The sequence below is a fragment of the Salmo salar genome, chromosome ssa25, assembly GCF_905237065.1.
Source record: "Salmo salar chromosome ssa25, Ssal_v3.1, whole genome shotgun sequence".
NCBI classification, from domain to species: Eukaryota; Metazoa; Chordata; class Actinopteri; order Salmoniformes; family Salmonidae; genus Salmo; species Salmo salar.
Window position 1 is genome coordinate 35,542,677 of NC_059466.1, and position 24,315 is coordinate 35,566,991.

The following is a 24,315-nucleotide window of genomic DNA, read 5'->3' on the forward strand; positions in this document are numbered from 1 at the left end:
TGCGAATGTTGTAGAGCATGAACCTACAGGATCGGGTCACCGGCTTGATGTTAGTGGAGAACGACAGGGTGTTGTCCAGGGTCACGCCGAGGCTCTTAGCACTCTGGGAGGAGGACACAAGGGAGTTGTCAACCGTGATGGCGAGATCATGGAACGGGCAGTCCTTCACCGGGAAGAAGAGCAGCTCCGTCTTGCCGAGGTTCAGCTTTAGGTGGTGATCCGTCATCCACACTGATATGTCTGCCAGACATGCAGAGATGCGATTCGCCACCTGGTTGTCAGAAGGGGGAAAGGAGAAGATTAATTGTGTGTCATCTGCATAGCAATGACATGAGAGACCATGTGAGGATATGACAGAGCCAAGTGACTTGGTGTATAGCGAGAATAGGAGTGGGCCTAGAACAGAGCCCTGGGGGACACCAGTGGTGAGAGCACGTGGTGCGGAGACAGATTCTCGCCACGCCACCTGGTAGGAGCGACCTGTCAGGTAGGACGCAATCCAAGCGTGGGCCGCGCCGGAGATGCCCAGCTCGGAGAGGGTGGAGAGGAGGATCTGATGGTTCACGGTATCAAAGGCAGCAGATAGGTCTAGAAAGATGAGAGCAGAGGAGAGAGAGTTATCTTTAGCAGTGCGGAGAGCCTCCGTGACACAGAGAAGAGCAGTCTCAGTTGAATGCCCAGTCTTGAAACCTGACTGATTAGGATCAAGAAGGTCATTCTGAGAGAGATAGCAAGAGAGCTGGCCAAGGACGGCACGTTCAAGAGTTTTGGAGACAAAGGAAAGAAGGGATACTGGTCTGTAGTTGTTGACATCGGAGGGATCGAGTGTAGGTTTTTTCAGAAGGGGTGCAACTCTCGCTCTCTTGAAGACGGAAGGGACGTAGCCAGCGGTCAAGGATGAGTTGATGAGCGAGGTGAGGTAGGGGAGAAGGTCTCCGGAAATGGTCTGGAGAAGAGAGGAGGGGATAGGGTCAAGTGGGCAGGTTGTTGGGCGGCCGGCCGTCACAAGACACAAGATTTCATCTGGAGAGAGAGGGGAGAAAGAGGTCAAAGCACAGGGTAGGGCAGTGTGAGCAGGACCAGCGGTGTCGTTTGACTTAGCAACGAGGATCGGATGTCGTCAACCTTCTTTTCAAAATGGTTGACGAAGTCATCCGCAGAGAGGGAGGAGGGGGGAGGGGGAGGAGGATTCAGGAGGGAGGAGAAGGTAGCAAAGAGTTTCCTAGGGTTAGAGGCAGATGCTTGGAGTTTAGAGTGGTAGAAAGTGGCTTTAGCAGCAGAGACAGAAGAGGAAAATGTAGAGAGGAGGGAGTGAAAGGATGCCAGGTCCGCAGGGGAGGCGAGTTTTCCTCCATTTCCGCTCGGCTGCCCGGAGCCCTGTTCTGTGAGCTCGCAGTGAGTCGTCGAGCCACGGAGCAGGAGGGGAGGACCGAGCCGGCCTGGAGGATAGGGGACAGAGGAAATCAAAGGATGCAGAGAGGGAGGAGAGGAGGGTTGAGGAGGCAGAATCAGGAGATAGGTTGGAGAAGGTTTGAGCAGAGGGAAGAGATGATAGGATGGAAGAGGAGAGAGTAGCGGGAGAGAGAGAGCGAAGGTTGGGACGACGCAATACCATCCGAGTAGGGGCAGAGTGAGAAGTGTTGGATGAGAGCGAGAGGGAAAAGGATACAAGGTAGTGGTCGGAGACTTGGAGGGGAGTTGCAATGAGATTAGTGGAAGAACAGCATCTAGTAAAGATGAGGTCAAGCGTATTGCCTGCCTTGTGAGTAGGGGGGGAAGGTGAGAGGGTGAGGTCAAAAGAGGAGAGGAGTGGAAAGAAGGAGGCAGAGAGGAATGAGTCAAAGGTAGACGTGGGGAGGTTAAAGTCACCCAGAACTGTGAGAGGTGAGCCATCCTCAGGAAAGGAACTTATCAAGGCGTCAAGCTCATTGATGAACTCTCCAAGGGAACCTGGAGGGCGATAAATGATAAGGATGTTAAGCTTGAAAGGGCTGGTAACTGTGACAGCATGGAATTCAAATGAGGAGATAGACAGATGGGTCAGGGGAGAAAGAGAGAATGTCCACTTGGGAGAGATGAGGATTCCAGTGCCACCACCCCGCTGGCTCGATGCTCTAGGGGTATGCGAGAACACGTAGTCAGACGAGGAGAGAGCAGTAGGAGTAGCAGTGTTGTCTGTGGTAATCCATGTTTCCGTCAGCGCCAGGAAGTCTAGGGACTGGAGGGTAGCATAGGCTGAGATGAACTCAGCCTTGTTGGCCGCAGACCGGCAGTTCCAGAGGCTGCCGGAGACCTGGAACTCCACGTGGGTCGTGCGCGCTGGGACCACCAGGTTAGAGTGGCAGCGGCCATGCGGTGTGGAGCGTTTGTATGGCCTGTGCAGAGGGGAGAGAACAGGGATAGACAGACACATAGTAGACAAGCTACAGAAGAGGCTACGCTAATGCAAAGGAGATTGGAATGACAAGTGGACTACACGTCTCGAATGTTCAGAAAGTTAAGCTTACGTTGCAAAAATCTTATGGACTAAATTGATACAGTACTTCTGGCTGGTGGAGTAGGCTAGCTAGCAGTGGCTGCGTTGTTGACTTTGAACGTGTAGCTGGCTAGGTAACCTCGATAGTTTCAGTACTACACCTTGTCATGATACAAAGCAACTTTGTAGCTAGCTAGCTAACATAACACTAATCAAGACGTTCCTTGTAATGTATTTAGTTTCTACAATGCTGCTCGTCGGTAATAGTTGGCTGGGTTAGGAAAAAATGGCGTCGCGGGGGACGGAAATAGCTGGCTAGCTAACCTCGATGGCTGGCTAGCTAACCTCGGTAATTACTAAACTACACAATTATCAAGCTATGACAAAGACAACTAAGTAGCTAGCTAGCTAACACTGCACTAGTCAAATCGTTCCGTTGTAAAGTATTAGTCCCTTTGATGCGGTGAAGTTGTCCTGTCCCCTTAGCAGAAAAACACACCCAAAGCATAATGTTTCCACCTCTATGTTTGACGGTGGGGATGGTGTTCTTGGTCATAGGCAGCATTCCTCCTCCTCCAACCACGGCGAGTTGAGTTGATGCCAAAGAGCTCCATTTTTGTCTCATCTGACCACAACACTTTCACCCAGTTGTCCTGTGAATCATTCAGATGTTCATTGGCAAACTTCAGACTGGCATGTATATGTGCTTTCTTGAGCAGGGGGACCTGGCGGGCGCTGCAGTATTTCAGTCCTTCACGGCGTAGTGTGTTACCAATTGTTTTCTTGGTGACTATGGTCCCAGCTGCCTTGAGATCATTGACAAGATCCTCCTGTGTAGTTCTGGGCTGATTCCTCACCGTTCTCATGATCATTGCAACTCCACGAGGTGAGATCTTGCATGGAGCCCCAGGCCGAGGGAGATTGATAGTTCTTTTGTGTTTCTTACATTTGCGAATAATCGCACCAACTGTTGTCACCTTCTCACCAAGCTGCTTGGCGATGGTCTTGTAACCCATTCCAGCCTTGTGTAGGTCTACAATCTTGTCCCTGACATCCTTGGAGAGCTCTTTGGTCTTGGCCATGGTAGAGAGTTTGGAATCTGATTGATTTATTGCTTCTGTGGACAGGTGTCTTTTATACTTCCTTTAAGAGTGTGCTCCTAATCTCAGCTCATTACCTGTATAAAAGACACCTGGGAGCCAGAAATCTTTCTGATTGAGAGGGGGTCAAATACTTATTTCCCTCATTAAAATGCAAATCAATTTATAACATTTTTGACATGCGTTTTTCTGGATTTTTTGTTGTTGTTATTCTGTCTCTCACTGTTCAAATAAACCTACCATTAAAATGATAGACTGATAATTTCTTTGTCAGTGGGCAAACGTACAAAATCAGCAGGGGATCAAATACTTTTTCCCCTCACCTTCAAATTAGTGGATTTGGCTATTTCAGCCACACCCTTTGCTGACAGGTGTATAAAAATGAGCACACAGCCATGCAATCTCCATAGACAAACATTGGCAATAGAATGGCCTTACTGAAGAGCTCAGTGACTTTCAACGCGGCACCGTTATAGGATAACACCTTTCCAACAAGTCCGTTTGTCAAATCTTTGGTCTGTTAGAGCTGCCCTGGTCAACTATAAGTGCTGTTATTGTGAAATGTAAACGTCTAGGAGCAACAACGACTCAGCCGCAAGGTGGTAGGCCACACAAGCTCACAGAATGGGAACAGCGAGTGCTGAAGTGCTTAGCGCATAAAAATTGTCTGTCCTCGGTTGCAACACTCACTACCGTGTTCCAAACTGCCTCTAGAAGCAACGTCAGCACAAGAACTGTTCATCAGGAGTGTTTCTATGGCCGATCAGCCGCACACAAGCCTAAGATTACCATGCGCAATGCCAAGCGTTGGAAGGAGTGGTGTAAAGCTCGCCGCCATTGGACACTGGAGCAGTGGAAACTCGTTCTCTTGAGTGATGAATCACGCTTTGCCATCTGGCGGTCGGACGGACGAATCTGGGTTTGGCGGATGCCAGGAGAACGCTACCTGCCCCAATGCACAGTGTCAACTGTAAAGTTTGGTGCAGGAGGAAAAATGGCCTTGGGCTGTTTTTCATGGTTCGGGCTAGGCCCCTTAGTTCCAGGGAAGGGAAATCTTAACGCATACAATGACATTTTAGATGATTCTGTGCTTCCAACTTGGTGGCAACAGTTTGGGGAAGGCCCTTCCTGGTTCAGCATGACAATGCCCCTGTGCACAAAGCGAGGTCCATACAGAAATGGTTTGTCAAGATCGATGTGGAAGAACTTGACTGGCCTGCACAGAGCCCGACCTCAACCCCATCGAACACCTTTGGGAGGAATTGGAACGCCGACTGCAAGCCAGGCTTAATCGCCCAACATCAGTGCCCAGCCTCACTAACGCTCTTGTGGTTGAATGGAAGTATGTGCCCACAGAAATGTTCCAACATCGTGTGGAAAGCCTCCCAGAAGAGTGGAGGCTGTTATGGCATCAAAGGGGGGACCAACTCCATATTAATGCCCATGATTTTGGAATGAAATTTCGACGAGCAGGTGTACACATACTTTTATTGTATAATCCATATAGTGTAATGTAGTGTATAATCCACATAATTAAAATTTCCTGTTGCTGCAGGATTATTTTCCTGCTGTGGCAAACTGACTCAAATTAAGTTCCTTCATCTGTAGGTGCAGTAGTGGCTAGAGTAAGTAGCTTAAGAACATAATAGGAGTCTCTATTCTCTGCTCTACCTAGGTTACCTCAGTCTCTGTTTACGCTTCCAGGTGAAAGGTCAAGGTCTGTTTTTCCAGACAACCTGTGGTCAAAGTTCATGTTTGTCTCGCTGCTGGTGACAGGAGAGGAAAATAAGGGGTAGGATTCCGGTAAGGGATTAAAGACTAGAGGCGGAGAGATGGAGAGATGAAAGGAGGTTATCTCTCTCTCTCCCCCTCTTTCCCCGGAGTGCATTGATCCGTTAGTGTTTAGCAGCCTGGGGTGAGTGGGTTTGTTGGCCCTGGGCCAAGTAGAAGTGCTGATGTCAGGGCTCCTATCCCCAGCTCGTGTGAAGGTGCATACACTGCAACTGGAACAGGGAGAGACACAGTCGAGGTGGACATCCAAGTTCATTGTTAGGCCTACTTGTTATTGGTGGCTTGGCTGCATTGTAGTCTTGACTAGCGTAGTTGAATGCACTTATTGTCACATTTATAAGTCACTCTGGATAATAGCATCTGCTGAATGACTTAAATGGCAATGTGAAGTTAATATGGCTTCACAATAAAAATCTTGCTGACAGATGAAGTTTGAACTCAGCTGAACTGTAGTCTTCACCACAGTGGACTGAGTTTGCCCTCTAGTGAATTTATCTACTACTACATCACACCGCTTTTACATCGACAGAAAAAAAACGGATGTACACTGATGGGCTCCCCAATGGTGACTTTCGAGCTGGGCAGTGGTGTATAGCTGGAGCACAATTTTGGTGACCTTATTTGACATTTTCTGCCATTTTTTGAGACTTGGTTCGATCCAACCCCGGGACAATACATGAGTATTTACAATACTTGTTACACTGTACTATGATTTTAAAACATTTACAAAAGAGAGTGTATTCCCTCAGAAGTTGGTACACTGTACTTAAAACAATAATTACATTACAACTTGTGATAGAGTTTTAGTAAAGTTTAATCAGTTTATAGATTTTTTTTTGTCTTTAATAATGTTTATTACCTCAGAGCAAATCGTTTTACAGGAGAGGATGGGACACATTGTGATTAACTGAGTGCCTTTTCAGAGCAGTGACATCCATACCCTGTGAGATGCAAAGTAGGTCAATAAAAGCTAAATCTGAAGATAAACACATAAAGTGGATTGTTCTACTTTCAATATTCTACCTCGGCAGTTACACGCTTCATGAACAACACCTATTTGTTCATTTTTTCATACAACAAAGCTGGATAGTGGTTTTAGGTCTGTTTAGCATAAACAGTTTGATATGCGAATGTAAATGCATTCGCATAAATGCTTTCCTCTTTTGTTCTCTTTAGCTCCTCTATTGTTCCTCAAGCAAGGAGGCCTATGACATCACGGATTCCCATCAGAACAACTGCTTCAATGCCTAAAAAGACTGTTGTAAAAAATGTGTGTGTATTTTAATATATGTATAGTTGGGATATCGCTTTTCAAAAGTAGAAGTTCAGAAATAGCTGGAGGACGTTTTGCATTTGGAGGACGTTGCATTTCCATTTTAATGCATATAAAGACAACATGAAAAACTAAGAGAAGATTGGTTTAACTTAAGGTTTAACTTAATAAAATCAAAGGCATATTTGTGATAGTGTTGGAGAACAATGGACATGCATGTATCTTATTCATAAAGACAACATTGAAGCAACTCAGAGAATATTACTTTACTTTCAGGTTTACTTTAATGAAATCACAGACATATTTATGATAGTGTTGGAGAACAATCCTTTGTACAACAAAATATACAGCAATGTATGTTCAGTATTATAAACTGGGTGGTTTGAGTCCTGAATTCTGATTGGCTGAAAGCACATTTAGTTTACTGCTCTAATTACATTGGTAACCAGTTTATAATAGCAATAAGGCACCTCTGGGGTTTGTGATATATGGACAATATACCATGGCTAAGGCTGTATCCAGGCACTCTGCGTTGTGTCTTGCATAAGAACAGCCCTTAACCGTGGTATATTGGCCATATACCACACCTCCCTGGCCTTACTGATTAAATGTAAAATAATGGACAGTGAAATAGATACAAATTCAACGAGAGTCCGAACCACTTCCATTAATGGAAATAGTGTCCTGTAGTGAAGCATAAAACATTCTACTGCAATGGTTTTACAAGTTGGATTGCACAACCCAGAATGAAGGGTTTGAAAGGATGAAGTGTCTGGTTTTATGTGTTCATTTCGCTTACTTATAATGACGTATTTTGATAGAACCTCCTTTGATAGTTTAAGCAATAACCAAATTAATTAATCAGGAATAATGTATAATGTAAATCATGCAAATATAACTTGTCTGTGTAAGCAGTATATAAGAGAACTAACGGGACTGCCCCGGAAAGCTCCCGACCGATGTGTACTATGGTGCATTAAGTTTGTTGGAACTTCTCCAGTTAACTGACAATAAATAATGATTAGTTTAAGTTTGACTTTGAGTCCCTGTTGGTAATTTCCATGACAATTTGGCATCAAGAACCGGATGATTGATTCTGCCTGCGGAGCTTTCTAGTGAGGGTCTGCGAAGAAAACTGGTGGCACATTTCATGAAGCATGAAGGAAATTTCTGTCTGACCAAAAGACAACGAGGACCCACCCAGACCCTTACTGTGAGCTGCCCAGGAGGAGACACATCATCCGCGAACAATTGAGGGACAGAGCTCCCGACCGACGTGTACTATGGTGCATTAAGTTTGTTGGAACCTCTCCAGTTAACTGAAAATAAAGAATGATTCATTTAAGTTTGACTTTGAGTCCCTGGTGGTAATTTCTATGACAATAGATTTGCAGCTCCTATTTATTTCTGTGTGTAGGTGTGTATAGAGTCACTACCCTTCTCCACCATCCATCTCTTCTTTTCAGTCTCATAAAAGGCAGACTGCTGGAGCTCCCTCCGATGCCTTGTACAATGTACAGAGGAAACACTAGGCAGTAGATATTTTCCTACCACTCAGGGAAAGCTGATATGGGCTGTTGGAGATTTGTTTCAGCGGCTGCTGGCAGAACCTGTACATCTCTTTCCTCTGTTCGCTCCTTCCTCACTGCCCCCTCTGCTTCGAGGCCTCCAGTTCCCATTGAAAGAAGGCAGCGGAAGCTAAATCCTCAAACGGCAACGTTGAGTTGGTGAGGCCTTCTGCTGGGTAAGTGTAGGTGGCAGGGGACATGACTGAGGACATGACTGGGACACTGACCGTTTCACTCTCTACAGTAACATAATGCCACAGCTGTGTCTCTCTAGGAGCTTCTCTGGGCTGGTGTTAAGAGCAGAGCAGATTCACCCGCTTCAGGATATCTTCTTCTCCGTGATGATTGGCCAGTAGCCCATCACTGGCCGCTCTAATGGGCTCTGTCCATTGGCCGTGGTACAAGATGAAGACGCGACCTCATCTCTTGATGGGCCCAGTGCAGAAGCTGTCAAGGGCAGTGGTGGTGTGGCTGGCAGAGGTGTGCTTGGCAGATCTAAAAGAGGCACAATATTATTTTAATCACAAAGCTTTTACTATACACTAACCTGAATCAAATAAAATGTTCAAATCAAATATAATATAATTAGTCCCATGTGCCGAATACAACAGACCTTACAGTGAAATGCTTACTTCAGAAACAGACTCCATGAGGGTGGTTTGAGGGCCCGACGTCCACAGGTGGGGGTTGTACTTACAGCCCAACACCGTGCAGGACGTTTGGCATTTGCCAGAGAACACCAAGATTGGCAAATTCGCCACTGGCGCCCTGTGCTCTTTACAGATGAAAGCAGGTTCACACTGAGCACGTGACAGACGTGACAGAGTCTGGAGACGCCGTGGAGAATGTTCCGCTGCCTGCAACATCCTCCAGCATGACCGGTTTGGCGGTGGGTCAGTCATGGTTTGGGGTGGCATTTCTTTGGGGGGCCGCACAGCCCTCCATGTGCTCGCCAGAGGTAGCCTGACTGCCATTAGGTACTGAGATGAGATCCTCAGACCCCTTGTGAGACCATATGCTGGTGCGGTTGGCCCTGGGTTCCTCCTAATGCAAGACAATGCTAGACCTCATGTGGCTGGAGTGTGTCAGCAGTTCCTGCAAGAGGAAGGCATTGATGCTATGGGCTGGCCCACCCGTTCCCCAGACCTGAATCAAATTGAGCACATCTGGGACATCATGTCTCGCTCCATCCACCAATGCCACGTTGCACCACAGACTGTCCAGGAGTTGGCGGATGCTTTAGTCCAGGTCTGGGAGGAGATCCCTTAGGAGACCATCCGCCACCTCATCAGGAGCATGCCCAGGCGTTGTAGGGAGGTCATACAGGCACGTGGAGGCCACACACACTACTGAGCCTCATTTTGACTTGTTTTAAGGACATTACATCAAAGTTGGATCAGCCTGTAGTGTGGTTTTACACTTTAATTTTGAGTGTGACTCCAAATCCAGACCTCCATGGGTTGATAAATTGGATTTCCATTGATTATTTTTGTGTGATTTTGTTGTCAGCACATTCAACTATGTAAAGAAAAAAGTATTTAATGAGATTATTTCTTTCATTCAGATCTAGGATGTGTTGTTTAAGTGTTCCCTTTATTTTTTTGAGCAGTATATATATATTTTATAGCTTACAGTTTATTCACTGTTAGTCACCACCTCAACAGAAAATTATTTTATCTGTGTGTGCGCCAGCTCATGCTTTTTAGGTTCCAATTCATGTCAGTCACTCTAAATCTAAATCTGAACTTGAGTGGAATTACATTTTACTCAATATGAAGTCATGAATGCACCAATTTGTAAGTCGCTCTGGATAAGAGCGTCTGCTAAATGACGTAAATGTAAATGTACCTTAAGCAAACACTTTTCTCTGGTCCTTCCTGCTAGGGTCAGTCGGCTTCACATTCCAGAATGAAGGACCTAGGGTAAAGGAATATTAACATTAAGTATGCATAACTTATAACGATAACCATACAGTAAATTAAGTGGCCACATTAATGAATTAAATTCAATTTGAATGAGATATTTACCACCATTGTCTATCCGGCACCCACTCCAATGGTGTCAGCTTTTGGTTTGCTGTGTGTTTATTAAAAGCAACAGCACATAGCCACACCATTAGCAATAACAGATATGGAAATCTTTCTCAATCTGTAAATGAATGACACCAGGTGTCTCATCTGACTGAAAATTCTTTTGAAAATCTTCCACTGAACCACACTGTTCTGTGCATTCTCACTATCTAGTGTAGCTTTAATTACCTGGTTGTCCCATTGAGGTCAACATCACTTGTTCATGGGAGACCTGCTGTTTTTTTATTTTATTTAACTAGGCAAGTCAGTTAATAACTAATTCTTATTTACAATGACGGCCTACACCGGCCCAATTCTGCGCTGCCCTATGGGACTCCCAATCACGGCCGGTTGTGATACAGCTGGATTCGAACCAGGGTGTCTGTAGTGAGGCGTCTAACACTGAGATGCAGTGCCTTAGACCACTGCGCCACTCGGGAGCACCAAAGGCTGGAGTATTTTCACTATTTAAAGCAGGTAGATAGCTAAAACAAAGTGCCACCACCACAGCTGCATGTATGTGTGATCTCTCCATATGTTCATTTGTCCATTTCTAAGCCCAACTAGCAAGACCGAGCAGTGTTCAGGCTTTATTGTTGTCATTCAGTAAAGGTGTAACGTTAGCTGGCTACTGCAATGTTACAGTACTTGCCTGCTGTAACCTACAGCCTACAACCAGGCTAGATTGCTAGCTACAAAGAAACAATCCATTTCATCAAGTATTTTCAGCTAGATATATGTAGCTAGTGCGATTGCATACCAAACAACTTTAGAGGTGATTAGAAAGTTCTAAAAGCAAAAGTGACATACCTGTCTTTTTGGCGAGTGCTGCTCTGCTGGCGAACTGGATCTAGAGGCATCTTAAATTAACTAGCTTGCTAGCTTTGCAGCTAGCTATCTTGGACAAACATGAAATAAAATAATTGCAGTTGTGTTGTAAGTAGTAATTTCCAGATGGAGAAATGCTAGATCTGTCTGGAATAACTAACATTAAATAAGTGAGATCTGTGGCTACAGTGGTTGTTCGCTCCTTGCTCGAGGCTTACCCGTGCCTATAGAAGTCTGTTTAGCTAAACTTTGGCATATGACACGGAATACAGAGTGGAATGTTAGCTAAACAGACTGGTACCCAGACTAACTGTAGCCTGTATCATATCATATATCCAGGACACAGTTATGAAAATGCATGATATTTTATAGAAATTATTTTATTGAATGAGTTACACAGTATGGGGACTGGGAGGTGAGGGGAATAGTTTTGGTCTGTTTACTCATCATAAACTAGCGACTACAACCCGAGAACTCTCCAGCCAAATTGGTCTCCAGCTCTGTCTTATTCCTCAATGAGTCCTGCTTATACTGTATTTATGAATAAGCATTTGGGAAGAATAATAACATAATACATAAAATATGGTTGAGTAATGACATAATATGAGAAGAGGATGCAATCATGTATAGGGGATATGGAAATAAATCTCTGAATCTGACCCTCATTGACCAAGACCAAAGGGCAGGATGAGTCATGTTAGCCAATGAGAGCCTTCTACTTTCAAAAGGCTTTGATTGGGTCAAAACTAATTATATGAAAGATTGTTGGTTACAAGTAGCGTGTAAGGTCTGGTAGCTTAATTTCTTCCATCTAATTAATTTGATACTTGACTGATTCAGGGCTGGGAGAGGAGAGTCTTGGTTCTAGGGTTCTAGAGTTCAAGAGTTCACCATCAGAAGAAAGAGGGGAGCAGCAGGGAACGGTTCATGTTCTAGATTTGGGACACCTGCCAGTTGGCAATATAAATTCTAAAAAGGAGTTTGAAAGTACTGTAGATTTAAAACACGGGAATCTTGAAATGCATAGTCATACATGCATCACTCTCTGTCTTTGACCAAAATGGCAAATCTAGTTTATCTAAATCTATCTAGCTAATTGTCACAGAAAGACTATTGCAGTAGGCTTATCTAGGGAGCAACAGGAAGCCTAGTGATCAAGAGTGTTAGACCAGTAACTGAAAGGTCACTGGTTCAAATCCTGAGCTGGCAAGGTGGAAAAATCTGCTGTTCTGCCCTTGAGCAAGGCAGTTAACCCCTAACAACTGCTCCCTGGGCACCAATGATGTTGATGAAGTCAGCCCGCACCTCTCTGATTGAGAGGGGTTGGGTTAAATGCGGAAGACACATTTTGGTTGAATGCATTCAGTTGTGCAACTGACTAGGTATCCCCTTTCCCTCAATGTTCTGTATGTACAGGAAGAGTAAGGCTATTCAGTTGGCATGGTCAAGTATATCAGTGTAAAAATAAGAATATGCATGTGCCTTTCTTTGGGTTCTAGCATATGATTAATAATCTTCAACATGCAAAATAATGTGAAAGATGTATTCAGAAACATACACAGAACTATTGCTGCACAATAAGTAGATTGAGTGGCCGAGTGAACAGATAAGTGTTTGACGACTCTCTTCCTCTTTTTAAGGATTCTTCTGCACACAAACTACAAGCCATGAATTTCCTCCGTCAACAAGAGCAAGTGTGTGTGAGCGTGTGTGGAATCACCTTCGGCTTGTGATAAAACACACCTGTACTAAGAGTGTGTGTGTGTGTGTGTGTGTGTGTGAATATGTGCCAGTGTGGACTCCAATGACATACACATACAGTGCATTCGGAAAGTATCCACATTTTGTTAGGTTACAGCCTTATTATTAAATGTGTTAAATTGTTTTTTTCCCCCTCATCAATCTACACACAATACCCCATAATGACAAAGCAAAAACAGTTGTTTAGAAATTGTTGCTAATTTATAAAAAATAAAAAACAAAAATATCACATTTACATAAGTATTCAGAACCTATAGTCAGTACTTTGTTGATGCACTTTTGGCAGCCATTGCAACCTCGAGTCTTCTTGGGTATGACGCTACAAGCTTGGCACACCTGTATTTGGGGAGTTTCTCCCATTCTTCTCTGCAGATCCTCTCAAGCTCTGTAAGGTTCGATGGGGAGCGTTGCTGAACAGCTATTTTCAGCTCTCTCCAGAGATGTTAGATCGGGTTCAAGTCCGGGCTCTGGCTGGGCCACTCAAGGTCTTTCAGAGACTTGTCCCGAAGCAACTCTTGCGTTGTCTTGGCTGTGTGCTTAGGGTCGATGTCCTGTTGGAAGGTGAACCTTCGCCCTAGTCTGAGGTCCTGAGCGCTCTGGAGCAGGTTTTCAACAAGGATCGCTCTGTACTTTGCTCTGTTCATCTTTGCCTCGATCCTGACTAGTCTCCCAGTCCCTGCCGCTGAAAAAAAAAACAGCATGATGCTGCCACCACCATGCTTCACCGTAGGGATGGTGCCAGGTTTCCTCCAGACGTGACGATTGGCATTCAGGCCAAAGAGAATCTTGTTTCTCATGGTCTGAGAGTCTTTAGGTGCATTTTGGCAAACTTTTGCCTGATTGGTGGAGTGCTGCAGAGATGGTTGTCTTTCTGAAAGGTTCTCCCATCTCCACAGAGGAACTCTAGAGCTCTGTCAGAGTGACCATCGGGTTCTTGGTCACCTCCCTGACCAAGACCCTTCTCCCCGATTTCTCAGTTTGGCCTGGCAGCCAGCTCTAGGAAGAGTCTTGGTGGTTCTAAAGTTCTTCCATTTAAGAATGATGGAGGCCACTGTGTTCTTGGGGACCTTCAATGCTGCAGACATTTTTTGGTACCCTTCCCCAGATCTGTGCCTCGACACAATACTTATGTAAATAAGGTTTTTCAGTTTTTTAATACATTTGCAAAAATGTTGAAAAACCTGTTTTCGCTTGTCATTATGGGTTATTGTGTATAGATTGCTGATGATTTTTTTTTGTTATCCATTTTAGAATAAGGCTGTAAGGTAAAAACTCAAGGGGTCTGAATACTTTCCGAATGCACTGTACATACACACTTTCAGTGATGCTGCCACAGCTTTATTTCACTGTTCTGTTTTTCATGGTGAACCACAAGGCACTGAAGGTGTTGGCCTATAGCGGCAGGACTGATGTATGCTTATTAATGTAACATGTAATGCTAACTGTAGCATGTAATGCTAAATGTAACATGTAATGCTAAATGTAACATGTAATGCTAAATGTAACATGTAATGCTAAATGTAACATGTAATGCTAAACGCAGTATTGTAACTTTAAGTGCCTGTGTCCGGTTGGACCAGAATAACATACTGTACTTTCATATCTCACATTGTTTATGGTTCTTTGGCAACTCAAATCTCATAAATCTCATAAATAAAATACAAATTGAAATAGAGATTATGGTGGCTGTTATGTTAGGTAAGAAAAAGAAAAGCAATATATTTACAACATAACCATCACTATGCCTGTGTGCTAGCAACACTTAACCTATGGTGATCTCTCACTGTGACAAGCATCTGTAGCCAGTGGTAACTCCCATTCTTAAATTAGTACTGTGTTATTTAAAGAGTAAAAAGATAAAAGAAGTGAAGAACAATAACAATATCTATAACTGTAACTCAGAGCTGAAAGTCAGTGGCTTTGAGTGAAAATAATAAGGCAAATAGATAAGATTCAATAGCACCTGACTTGCACAAACACCCCCTTTCAAAATGGACGCCAGTTTACAAATGGGGATTGGGGGTGTACTCAGTGCAGTCGTAAACTGGGCACCATTCATTAGAGAAACGTTGTGATAATGTTAGTAAAGTGTTCTGCATGATGGAGCGAAGGGCCGGTTGGTGTTATGGCTTGGTCTCCGGTGTGTGTGTGTGTGTGTGTGTGTGTGTGTGTGTGTGTGTGTGTGTGTGTGTGTGTGTGTGTGTGTGTGTGTGTGTGTGTGTGTGTGATCTGTTCTTTCGGCGATCTCTGGGTATTTTGTTGTTCTGTTTCACAGAGTGTGTGTCTGTGTATCTCTGTCCCTCTCCTCCCTCACACACAGTGAAATAGCACCATCCTTAGATCAATAACAAGAAGTCAAGCCACACCGCGGACAGATGGTTGGGGTCACGGGTTGTGGTGGGAGGTTAAGGGTCACAGAGAGGTCAGCGGCGAGGCCTATGTCCTCTTCATGCACACCTGGCAACGGCTAATGTGAGTCCGGAGACTTCCTGCCTTTAGTGTGGTGGGCACGGGTTTCCTGGAACGAGATGTGAGACGACATCAATCAATCAAGACCATGTCAGAGTTCTGGTAGCCAGAAAGGGAAAGATAGAGGGAGAGAGAGAGAAAGAGAGTTGTTCTTGGCTTACGTAAACATCTCCTCGTCCTCGATGGCGGCCAGCCAGAAGCTGTAGGAGTTGGCGTAGTAGTTGCAGGTTCCACGCCCGTGACACTCGATGAAGGGAGCACTCCGGAACTCTTCTAGACAGGAGCCAGGAGATGCCAGGGCCTGGCCAGAGCCCTCAGCACCTGCACTGGTATGCTACACAGAGAGAAGGACGGAGAGAGAGACAGAGAGTAGACAGAGAGAGAGGGGGGGAAGGAGAGAGAGAGAGAGTACTGCTACTGATACAGAAGGTAAGTGCTGATACAGAAGGTAAGTGCTGATACAGAAGGTAAGTACTGATACAGAAGGTAAGTACTGATACAGAAGGTAAGTGCTGATACAGAAGGTAAGTGCTGATACAGAAGGTAAGTACTGATACAGAAGGTAAGTACTGATACAGAAGGTAAGTGCTGATACAGCAGGCATGGCGTTGTAATATTCGTTTTGTCTCTCTCACCATGACGAAGGAGTAGCCAATCCAGAGTGAGTCCCAGCCATTGGGGCATGATGGGATCATGATATTCTGACTGTGTACTGCTATCACCATGGCAGGAGCCTCACACACAGAACACCTGTTGGCATAGTTAGAGGTCAATACACATGCTATCCATGCACACACACTTACATGGATGCACACAACACAAACATACACCTACAAACATACCCACACATATATATCCTAGGTGAGAGCAGAAACATACACTGAGTGTTCAAAACATAAGAAACACCTTCCTAATATTGATTTGCACCCCCTTTGTCCTCAGAACAGCCTCAAATCATCGGGGGCAAGGTTTTGAAAGCATTCTACAGGGATGGTGGGTGGTGGACCATTGTTGATAACACACGGGAATCTGTTGAGTGTGAAAATCCCAGCAGAGTTGTACTTCTTGACATAAACCGGTGCGCCTGGCACCTACTATCATACCCCGTTCAAAGGCACTTACATCTTTTGTCTTGCCCATTCACCCTCTGAATGGCACACATACACAATCCATGTTTCAATTGTCTCAAGGCTTAAAAGTCCTTCTTTAACCCATCTCCTCCCCTTCATCTACACTGATTGAAGTGGACCCCCCCACACATACACACACACACACACACACACACACCACGCACACACCCAGCTACCTGCTGATGAAGGGCCTGATGCCCTGGCCGGTGATAGGGTCCATGTTCATTGGCATGGGCTCAGGGGAGGTAAGCCAATAGGAGTAGTCGTTACGGGAGGCAAAGTAACAGACGTTGTTGATGTTACAGAAGAGGAAGGGCATGGGACTGAACTTCCTCAGACAGCTACCAGCCGTACCTACACACAGACAGAGATACACACAAGTAGTTATGTGTGATGCTGATCTGATCTCTCTTTTGACAAACATATCAAGATTGTTTCAAGGATAGCTTTTTTCCATCTACGTAACATTGCAAAAATCAGTAACCTTCTGTCCAAAAATAATGCAGAAAAATAATCCATGCTTTTGTCACTTCTAGGTTAGACTACTGCAATGCTCTACTCTCCGGCTGCCCGGATAAAGCACAAAATAAACTTCAGTTAGTGCTAAACACTGCTGCTAGAATCTTGACTAGAACCAAAAAATGTGATCATATTACTCCAGTGCTAGCCTCCCTACACTGGCTTCCTGTTAAGGCTAGGGCTGATTTCAAGGTTTTACTGCTAACCTACAAAGCATCACATGGGCTTGCTCCTACCTACAGTGAGGGAAAAAAGTATTTGATCCCCTGCTGATTTTGTATGTTTGCCCACTGACAAAGAAATGATCAGTCTTTAATTTTAATGGTAGGTTTATTTGAACAGTGAGAGACAGAATAACAACAAATAAATCCTGAAAAACGCATGTCAAAAATGTTATAAATTGATTTGCATTTTAATGAGGGAAATAAGTATTTGACCCCCTCTCAATCAGAAAGATTTCTGGCTCCCAGGTGTATTTTATACAGGTAACGAGCTGAGAGTAGGAGCACACTCTTAACCTGTCTGGGCTAGGGGGCAGTATTTTCACGGCCGGATAAAAAACGTACCCGATTTAAACTGGTTACTAGTCTTTCCCAGAAACAAGAATATGCATATTATTAGTAGATTTGGATAGAAACACTCTGAAGGTTCTAAAACTGTTTGAATGGTGTCTGTGAGTATAACAGAACTCATATGGCAGGCAAAAACCTGAGAAAATTCCAAGCAGGAAGTGGCCTGTCTGACAATTTGTTGGTCTTCTTTCTAGTCCCTTTCGAAACTACAGTATCTCTGGGGTTACGCTGCACATTCTAAGGCTTCCATTGGCTCTCTAAAGCCTTCAGAAAGTGGATTGAGGCATCTCCTGTCTCTGGGCAGAGTATGGTAGCTCAGTTTGTCAGTGGTCTGCCTGGTGATAAAGAGATTGGAGATGCGCAGTCCCGCGACCATGCTATTTTTTATTTTCCTCTTTGAATGAAAACACTATTGTCCGGTTGGAATATTATCGCTATTTTACGAGAAAAATACCATAAAAATTGATTTTAAACAGCGGTTGACATGCTTCTAAGTACGGTAAAGGAACATTTCAAAATTTTTTGTCTCGAAATGCGCTCGCGCGTTACCCTTTGGATAGTGACCTGAACGCATGAACAAAACGGAGGTATTTGGATATAACTATGGATTATTTGGAACAAAAACAACATTTCTTGTGGAAGTAGCAGTCCTGGGAGTGCATTCTGATGAAGATCAGCAAAGGTAATACAATTCTTCTAATAGTAATTCTGAGTTTAGTGAGCCCCGAAGTTGGCGGGTGTCAAAATAGATAGCCGTGATGGCTGAGCTATGTACTCAGAATATTGCAAAATGTGCTTTCGCCAAAAAGCTATTTTAAAATCTGACATAGCGATTGCATAAAGGAGTTCTGTATCTATAATTCTTAAAATAATTGTTATGTATTTTGTCAACGTTTATGGTGAGTAATTTAGTAAATTTACCGGAAGTTTTGGGTGGGAATGCATGTTCTGAACATCACATGCCAATGTAAAAAGCTGTTTCTGGATATAAATATGAACTTGATTGAACAAAACATGCATGTATTGTATAACATAATGTCCTAGGAGTGTCATCTGATGAAGATCGTCAAAGGTTAATGCTTCATTTAGCTGTGTTTTGGGTTTATGTGACATGTATGCTTGCTTTGAAAATGGCTGTGTGATTATTTGTGGCTATGTACTCTCCTAACATAATCTAATGTTTTTCTTTCGCTGTAAAGGCTTTTTGAAATCGGACAATGTGGTTAGATTAACCTCTCTAGGATAGAGGGCATGTATTTTCTCATCCGGATAAAAAACATACCCGATTTAATCTGGATATTACTACTGCCCAAAAACTAGAATATGCATATAATTATTTGATTTGGATAGAAAACACCCTAACATTTCTAAAACTGTTTGAATGGTGTCTGTGAGTATAACAGAACTAATATGGCAGGCAAAAACCTGAGAAGATTCTGTACAGGAAGTGCCCTCTCTGACCATTTCTTGGCCTTCTACACTCTCTTTATTGAAAACAGAGGATCTCTGCTGTAACGTGACACTTCCTACGGCTCCCATAGGCTCTCAGAGGGCGCCAGAACGTTGAATGATGACTTTGCAGCCCATGGCTGAAAAACAGTAGCGCATTTGGTAAGTGGTCGATCTGAAAACAATGAGACGGGTGTGCGCGTGCACATGAAGAGGCAATTTTCAACTTTGAGTCTTTGAACGAAAGCAGGGTTTCCCGGTCAAGAAAAATCGCATAAAAATTGATTTTAAACAGCGTTTGACATGCTTCGAAGTACGGTAATGGAATATTTAGAGAGGATATTTGAACATAACTATGGATTATTTTGAACCAAAACAACATTTGTGGATGAAGTAGAAGTCCTGGGAGTGCATTCTGACGAAGAACAGCAAAGGTAATCCAATTTTTCTTATCGTAAATCTGAGTTTGGTGAGTGCCAAACTTGGTGGGTGTCAAAATAGCTAGCCTGTGATGGCGAGCTATCTACTCAGAATATTGCAAAATGTGCTTTTGCCGAAAAGCTATTTTAAAATCGGACACCGCGATTGCATAAAGGAGTTCTGTATCTATAATTCTTAAAATAATTGTTATGTTTTTTGTGAACGTTTATTGTGAGTAATTTTGTAAATTCACCGGAAGTTTGCGGTGGGTATGCTAGTTCTGAACGTCACATGCTAATGTAAAAAGCTGGTTTTTGATATAAATATGAACTTGATTGAACAAAACATGCATGTATTGTATAACATAATGTCCTAGGAGTGTCATCTGATGAAGATCATCAAAGGTTAGTGCTGCATTTAGCTGTGGTTTTGGTTTTTGTGACATTATATGCTAGCTTGAAAAATGGGTGTCTGATTATTTCTGTCTGGGTACTCTGCTGACATAATCTAATGTTTTGCTTTCGTTGTAAAGCCTTTTTGAAATCGGACAGTGTGGTTAGATTAACGTTCGAGAAATTGAAGTAATAGCATTTCTAAGTTATTTGAATATCGCGCCACGGGATTCCACTGGCTGTTGAGTAGGTGGGACGATTTCGTCCCACATACCCTAGAGAGGTTAACAAGAGTCTTGTCTTTAAAATGTTGTAAAATAGTCATATGTTTGAAACATTTTAATTATTGCATTTTTGAGGTTTTGTATTTCGCGCCACGCTCTTCCACTGGCTGTTGAATAGAGTGGGATGGTGACGTGCCACCTAGCCCATAGAGGTTAAAGGGAGTGCTCCTAATCTCAGTTTGTTACCTGTATAAAAGACACCTGTCCACAGAAGCAATCAATCAATCAGATTCCAAACTCTCCACCATGGCCAAGACCAAAGAGCTCTCCAAGGATGTCAGGGACAAGATTGTAGACCTACACAAGGCTGGAATGGGCTACAAGACCATCGCCAAGCAGCTTGGTGAGAAGGTGACAACAGTTGGTGCGATAATTCGCAAATGGAAGAAACACAAAAGAACTGTCAATCTCCCTCGGCCTGGGGCTCCATGCAAGATCTCACCTCATGGAGTTGCAATGATCATGAGAACGGTGAGGAATCAGCCCAGGACTACACGGGAGGATCTTGTCAATGATCTCAAGGCAGCTGGGACCATAGTCACCAAGAAAACAATTGGTAACACACTACACCGTGAAGGACTGAAATACTGCAGCGCCCGCCAGGTCCCCCTGCTCAAGAAAGCACATATACATGCCTGTCTGAACTTTGCCAATGAACATCTGAATGATTCAGAGGACAACTGGGTGAAAGTGTTGTGGTCAGATGAGACCAAAATGGAGCTCTTTGGCATCAACTCAACTCGCCGTGTATTGAGGAGGAGGAATGCTGCCTATGACCCCAAGAACACCATCCCCACCGTCAAACATGGAGGTGGAAACATTATGCTTTGGGGGTGTTTTTCTGCTAAGGGGACAGGACAACTTCACCGCATCAAAGGGATGATGGATGGGGCCATGTACTGTCAAATCTTGGGTGAGAACCTCCTTCCCTCAGCCAGGGCATTGAAAATGGGTCGTGGATGGGTATTCCAGCATGACAATGACCCAAAACACACGGCCAAGGCAACAAAGGAGTGGCTCAAGAAGAAGCACATTAAGGTCCTGGAGTGGCCTAGACAGTCTCCAGACCTTAACTTCTCTAGGGTAGGGGGCAGTAATTTTGACGTCCGGATGAAAGGCATGCCCAAATTAAACTGCCTGGTACTCAGGCCCAGGAACTAGAATATGCATATTATTAGTAGATTTGGATCGAAAACACTCTGAAGTTTCTAAAACTGTTTGAATGATGTCTGTGAGTATAACAGAACTCATATGGCAGGCAAAAACCTGAGAAAAATCCAACCAGGAAGTGTGGAAATCTGAGGTTTGTAGTTTTTCAAGTGATTGCCTATACAGTATACAGTGACTTAGGGTTCATTTTGCACTTCCAAAGGCTTCCACTAGATGTCAACAGTCTTTAGAATGTTGTTTCATGCTTCTACTGTGAATATGGAGTGAACAAGAGGGCCTGGAAGTTGATGAGTGAGAAAATGACATGAGCTCAGAGGGGCGCGCTCACGTGAGCGTTAGCTGTGTTCCTTTTCTTTTCTGAAGACATTGGAATTGTCCGGTTGGAATATTACTGAAGTTTCATGTTAAAAACGTCCTAAAGATTGATGCTATACATCGTTTGACAAATTTCCACGAACGTAAATATAACCTTTTTTTACTTTTCGTCGTGACATTTTGCACGTGCTTCCTGCATTTGGAGTAGTGGACTGAGCGCGCGAACAAAAAGGAGGTATTTGGACATAAATGATGGACTTTATAGAACAAAACAAACATTTATTGTGGACCTGGGATTCCTGGGAGTGCATTCTGATGAAGATCATCAAAGGTAAGTGAATATTTATAATATTATTTCTGAGTTTTGTTGACTCCACAGAATGGCGGGTTTGGTTTCGTGTCTGAACGCTGTACTCAAATTATTGCAAAATTTGCTTTCGCCGTAAAGCTTTTTTGAAATCTGACACAGCGGTTGCATTAAGGAGAAGTGTATCTATAATTCTTTAAATAACTGTTAAATATTTTATCAACGTTTATGATGAGTATTTCTATAAATTGATGTGCTCATTCACTGGAAGATTTGGGAGGCAAAACATTTCTGAACATTACATGCCAATGTAAAATGGGGTTTTTGGATATAAATATGAACTTTATCGAGCAAAACATACATGTATTGTGTAACATGAAGTCCTATGAGTGCCATCTGATGATGATCATCAAAGGTTAGTGATTCATTTTAGCTTTATTTCTGGTTTTTGTGACGCCTCTCCTTGCTTGGAAAATGGCTGTGTTTTTTCTTGTTTAGGTGCTGTCCTAACATAATCTAATGTTATGCTTTCGCCGTTAAGCCTTTTTGAAATCGGACAATGTGGTTGGATTAACGAGAAATGTATCTTTAAAATGGGATATAATAGTTGTATGTTTGAGAAATTTGAATTATGAGATTTTTGTTGTTTTGAATTTGCCGCCCTGCTATTTCACTGGCTGTCGAATAGTGTGTCCCGCAGGTGGGATGCTAGCGTCCCACATACCCCAGAGAGGTTAATCCCATAGAAAATCTGTGGAGGGAGCTGAAGGTTCGAGTTGCCAAATGTCAGCCTCGAAACCTTAATGACTTGGAGAAGATCTGCAAAGAGGAGTGGGACAAAATCCCTCCTGAGATGTATGCAAACCTGATGGCCAACGACAAGAAACGTCTGACCTCTGTGATTGCCAACAAGGGTTTTGCCACCAGGTACTAAGTCATGTTTTGCAGAGGGGTCAAATACTTATTTCCCTCATTAAAATGCAAATCAATTTATAACATTTTTTACATGTTTTTCTGGATTTTTTTGTTGTTATTCTGTCTCTCACTGTTCAAATAAACCTACCATTAACCTGTTGGGGGTAGGGGGCAGTATTGACACGGCCGGATAAAAAACGTACCCGATTTAATCTGGTTACTACTCCTGCCCAGTAACTAGAATATGCATATAATTATTGGCTTTGGATAGAAAACACCCTAAAGTTTCTAAAACTGTTTGAATGGTGTCTGTGAGTATAACAGAACTCATATGGCAGGCAAAAACCTGAGAAGATTCCTTACAGGAAGTGCCCTCTCTGACAAGATCTTGTTCTTCTTGTCTCTGTTTATTGAAGACTGAGGATCTTTGCTGTAACGTGACACTTCCTACGGCTCCCATAGGCTCTCAGAGCCCGGGAAAAAGCTGAATGATATCGAGGCAGCCCCAGGCTGAAACACATTTACGCTTTTGGCAAGTGGCCGATCAGAGGACAATGGGCTGAGGCGCGTGCACGAGTCGACCCCGTGCTTTATTTTCTTTCCTCTTTTTACCTAAACGCAGATTCCCGGTCGGAATATTATCGCTTTTTTACGAGAAAAATGGCATAAAAATGTATTTTAAACAGCGGTTGACATGCTTCGAAGTACGGTAAAGTGGGTGGGGTTAAATCCTGCCTGTTTGGCCCTGTCCGGGGGTATCGTCGGACGGGGCCACAGTGTCTCCCGACCCCTCCAGTATTTATGCTGCAATACTTTATGGGCTAGGGTCAGTCTGTTATATCTGGAGTATTTTTCCTGTCTTATCCGGTGTACTGTGTGAATTTAAGTATGCTCTCTCTAATTCTCTCTCCTTTTCTCTCTCTTTCTCTTTCTTTCTCTCTTTCCTTCTTTCTTTCTCTCTTTTTTTCTTTTTTTTTCTTTGTTTCCTTCTCTCTCGGAGGACCTGAGCCCTAGGACCATGCCTCAGGACTACCTGGCCTGATGACTCCTTGCTGTCCCCAGTCCACCTGTTCGTGCTGCTGCTCCAGTTTCAACTGTACTGCATGTGGCTATGGAACCCTGACCTGTTCACCAGACGTGCTACCTGTCCCAGACCTGCTGTTTTCAACTCTGTAGTGACAGCAGGAGCGGTAGAGATACTCTGAATGATCGGCTATGAAAAGCCAACGGACATTTACTCCTGAGGTGCTGACCTGTTGCACCCTCTACAACCACTGTGATTATTATTATTTGACCCTGCTGGTCATTTATGAACATTTGAACATCTTGGCCATGTTCTGTTATAATCTCCACCCGGCACAGCCAGAAGAGGACTGGCCACCCCTCATAGCCTGGTTCCTCTCTAGGTTTCTTTCTAGGTTCTGTCCTTTCTAGGGAGTTTTTCCTAGCCACTGTGCTTCTACACCTTTATTGCTTGCTGTTTGGGGTTTTAGGCTGGGTTTCTGTA

At 43.7% G+C, this 24,315-nt stretch overlaps 1 protein-coding gene and 1 long non-coding RNA gene across 9 annotated transcripts in view; both read right to left on the reverse strand.

The window, feature by feature from the left end:
- Positions 1-6,899: 6,899 nt before the first annotated feature.
- On the reverse strand, positions 6,900-13,189 carry LOC106586667 (uncharacterized). 7 transcript variants are annotated; one of them, XR_006761958.1, is made up of 4 exons: positions 11,088-13,153; positions 10,239-10,284; positions 10,057-10,125; positions 6,900-8,703 (listed from the first exon to the last, which is right to left on the reverse strand). It is a non-coding gene; the product is annotated as an uncharacterized lncRNA (long non-coding RNA). The 7 variants fall into 7 exon arrangements; XR_006761957.1 differs by having other exon boundaries at positions 10,236-10,284; XR_006761959.1 differs by having other exon boundaries at positions 10,239-13,168.
- A 1,272-nt stretch (positions 13,190-14,461) lies between these two features.
- col4a1 (collagen, type IV, alpha 1) overlaps positions 14,462-24,315 on the reverse strand; it is a 161,477-nt gene continuing 151,623 nt past the window's right edge. For both annotated transcript variants that reach the window (XM_045707490.1, XM_045707489.1), the window contains 4 exons: positions 16,642-16,819; positions 15,971-16,085; positions 15,497-15,669; positions 14,462-15,384 (listed from right to left, as the gene is read on the reverse strand). In XM_045707490.1, coding sequence (XP_045563446.1) covers positions 15,303-15,384; positions 15,497-15,669; positions 15,971-16,085; positions 16,642-16,819 — 548 coding nt within the window. In that variant the 3' untranslated portion in view covers positions 14,462-15,302. The remainder of the gene's footprint in view (positions 15,385-15,496; positions 15,670-15,970; positions 16,086-16,641; positions 16,820-24,315) is intronic.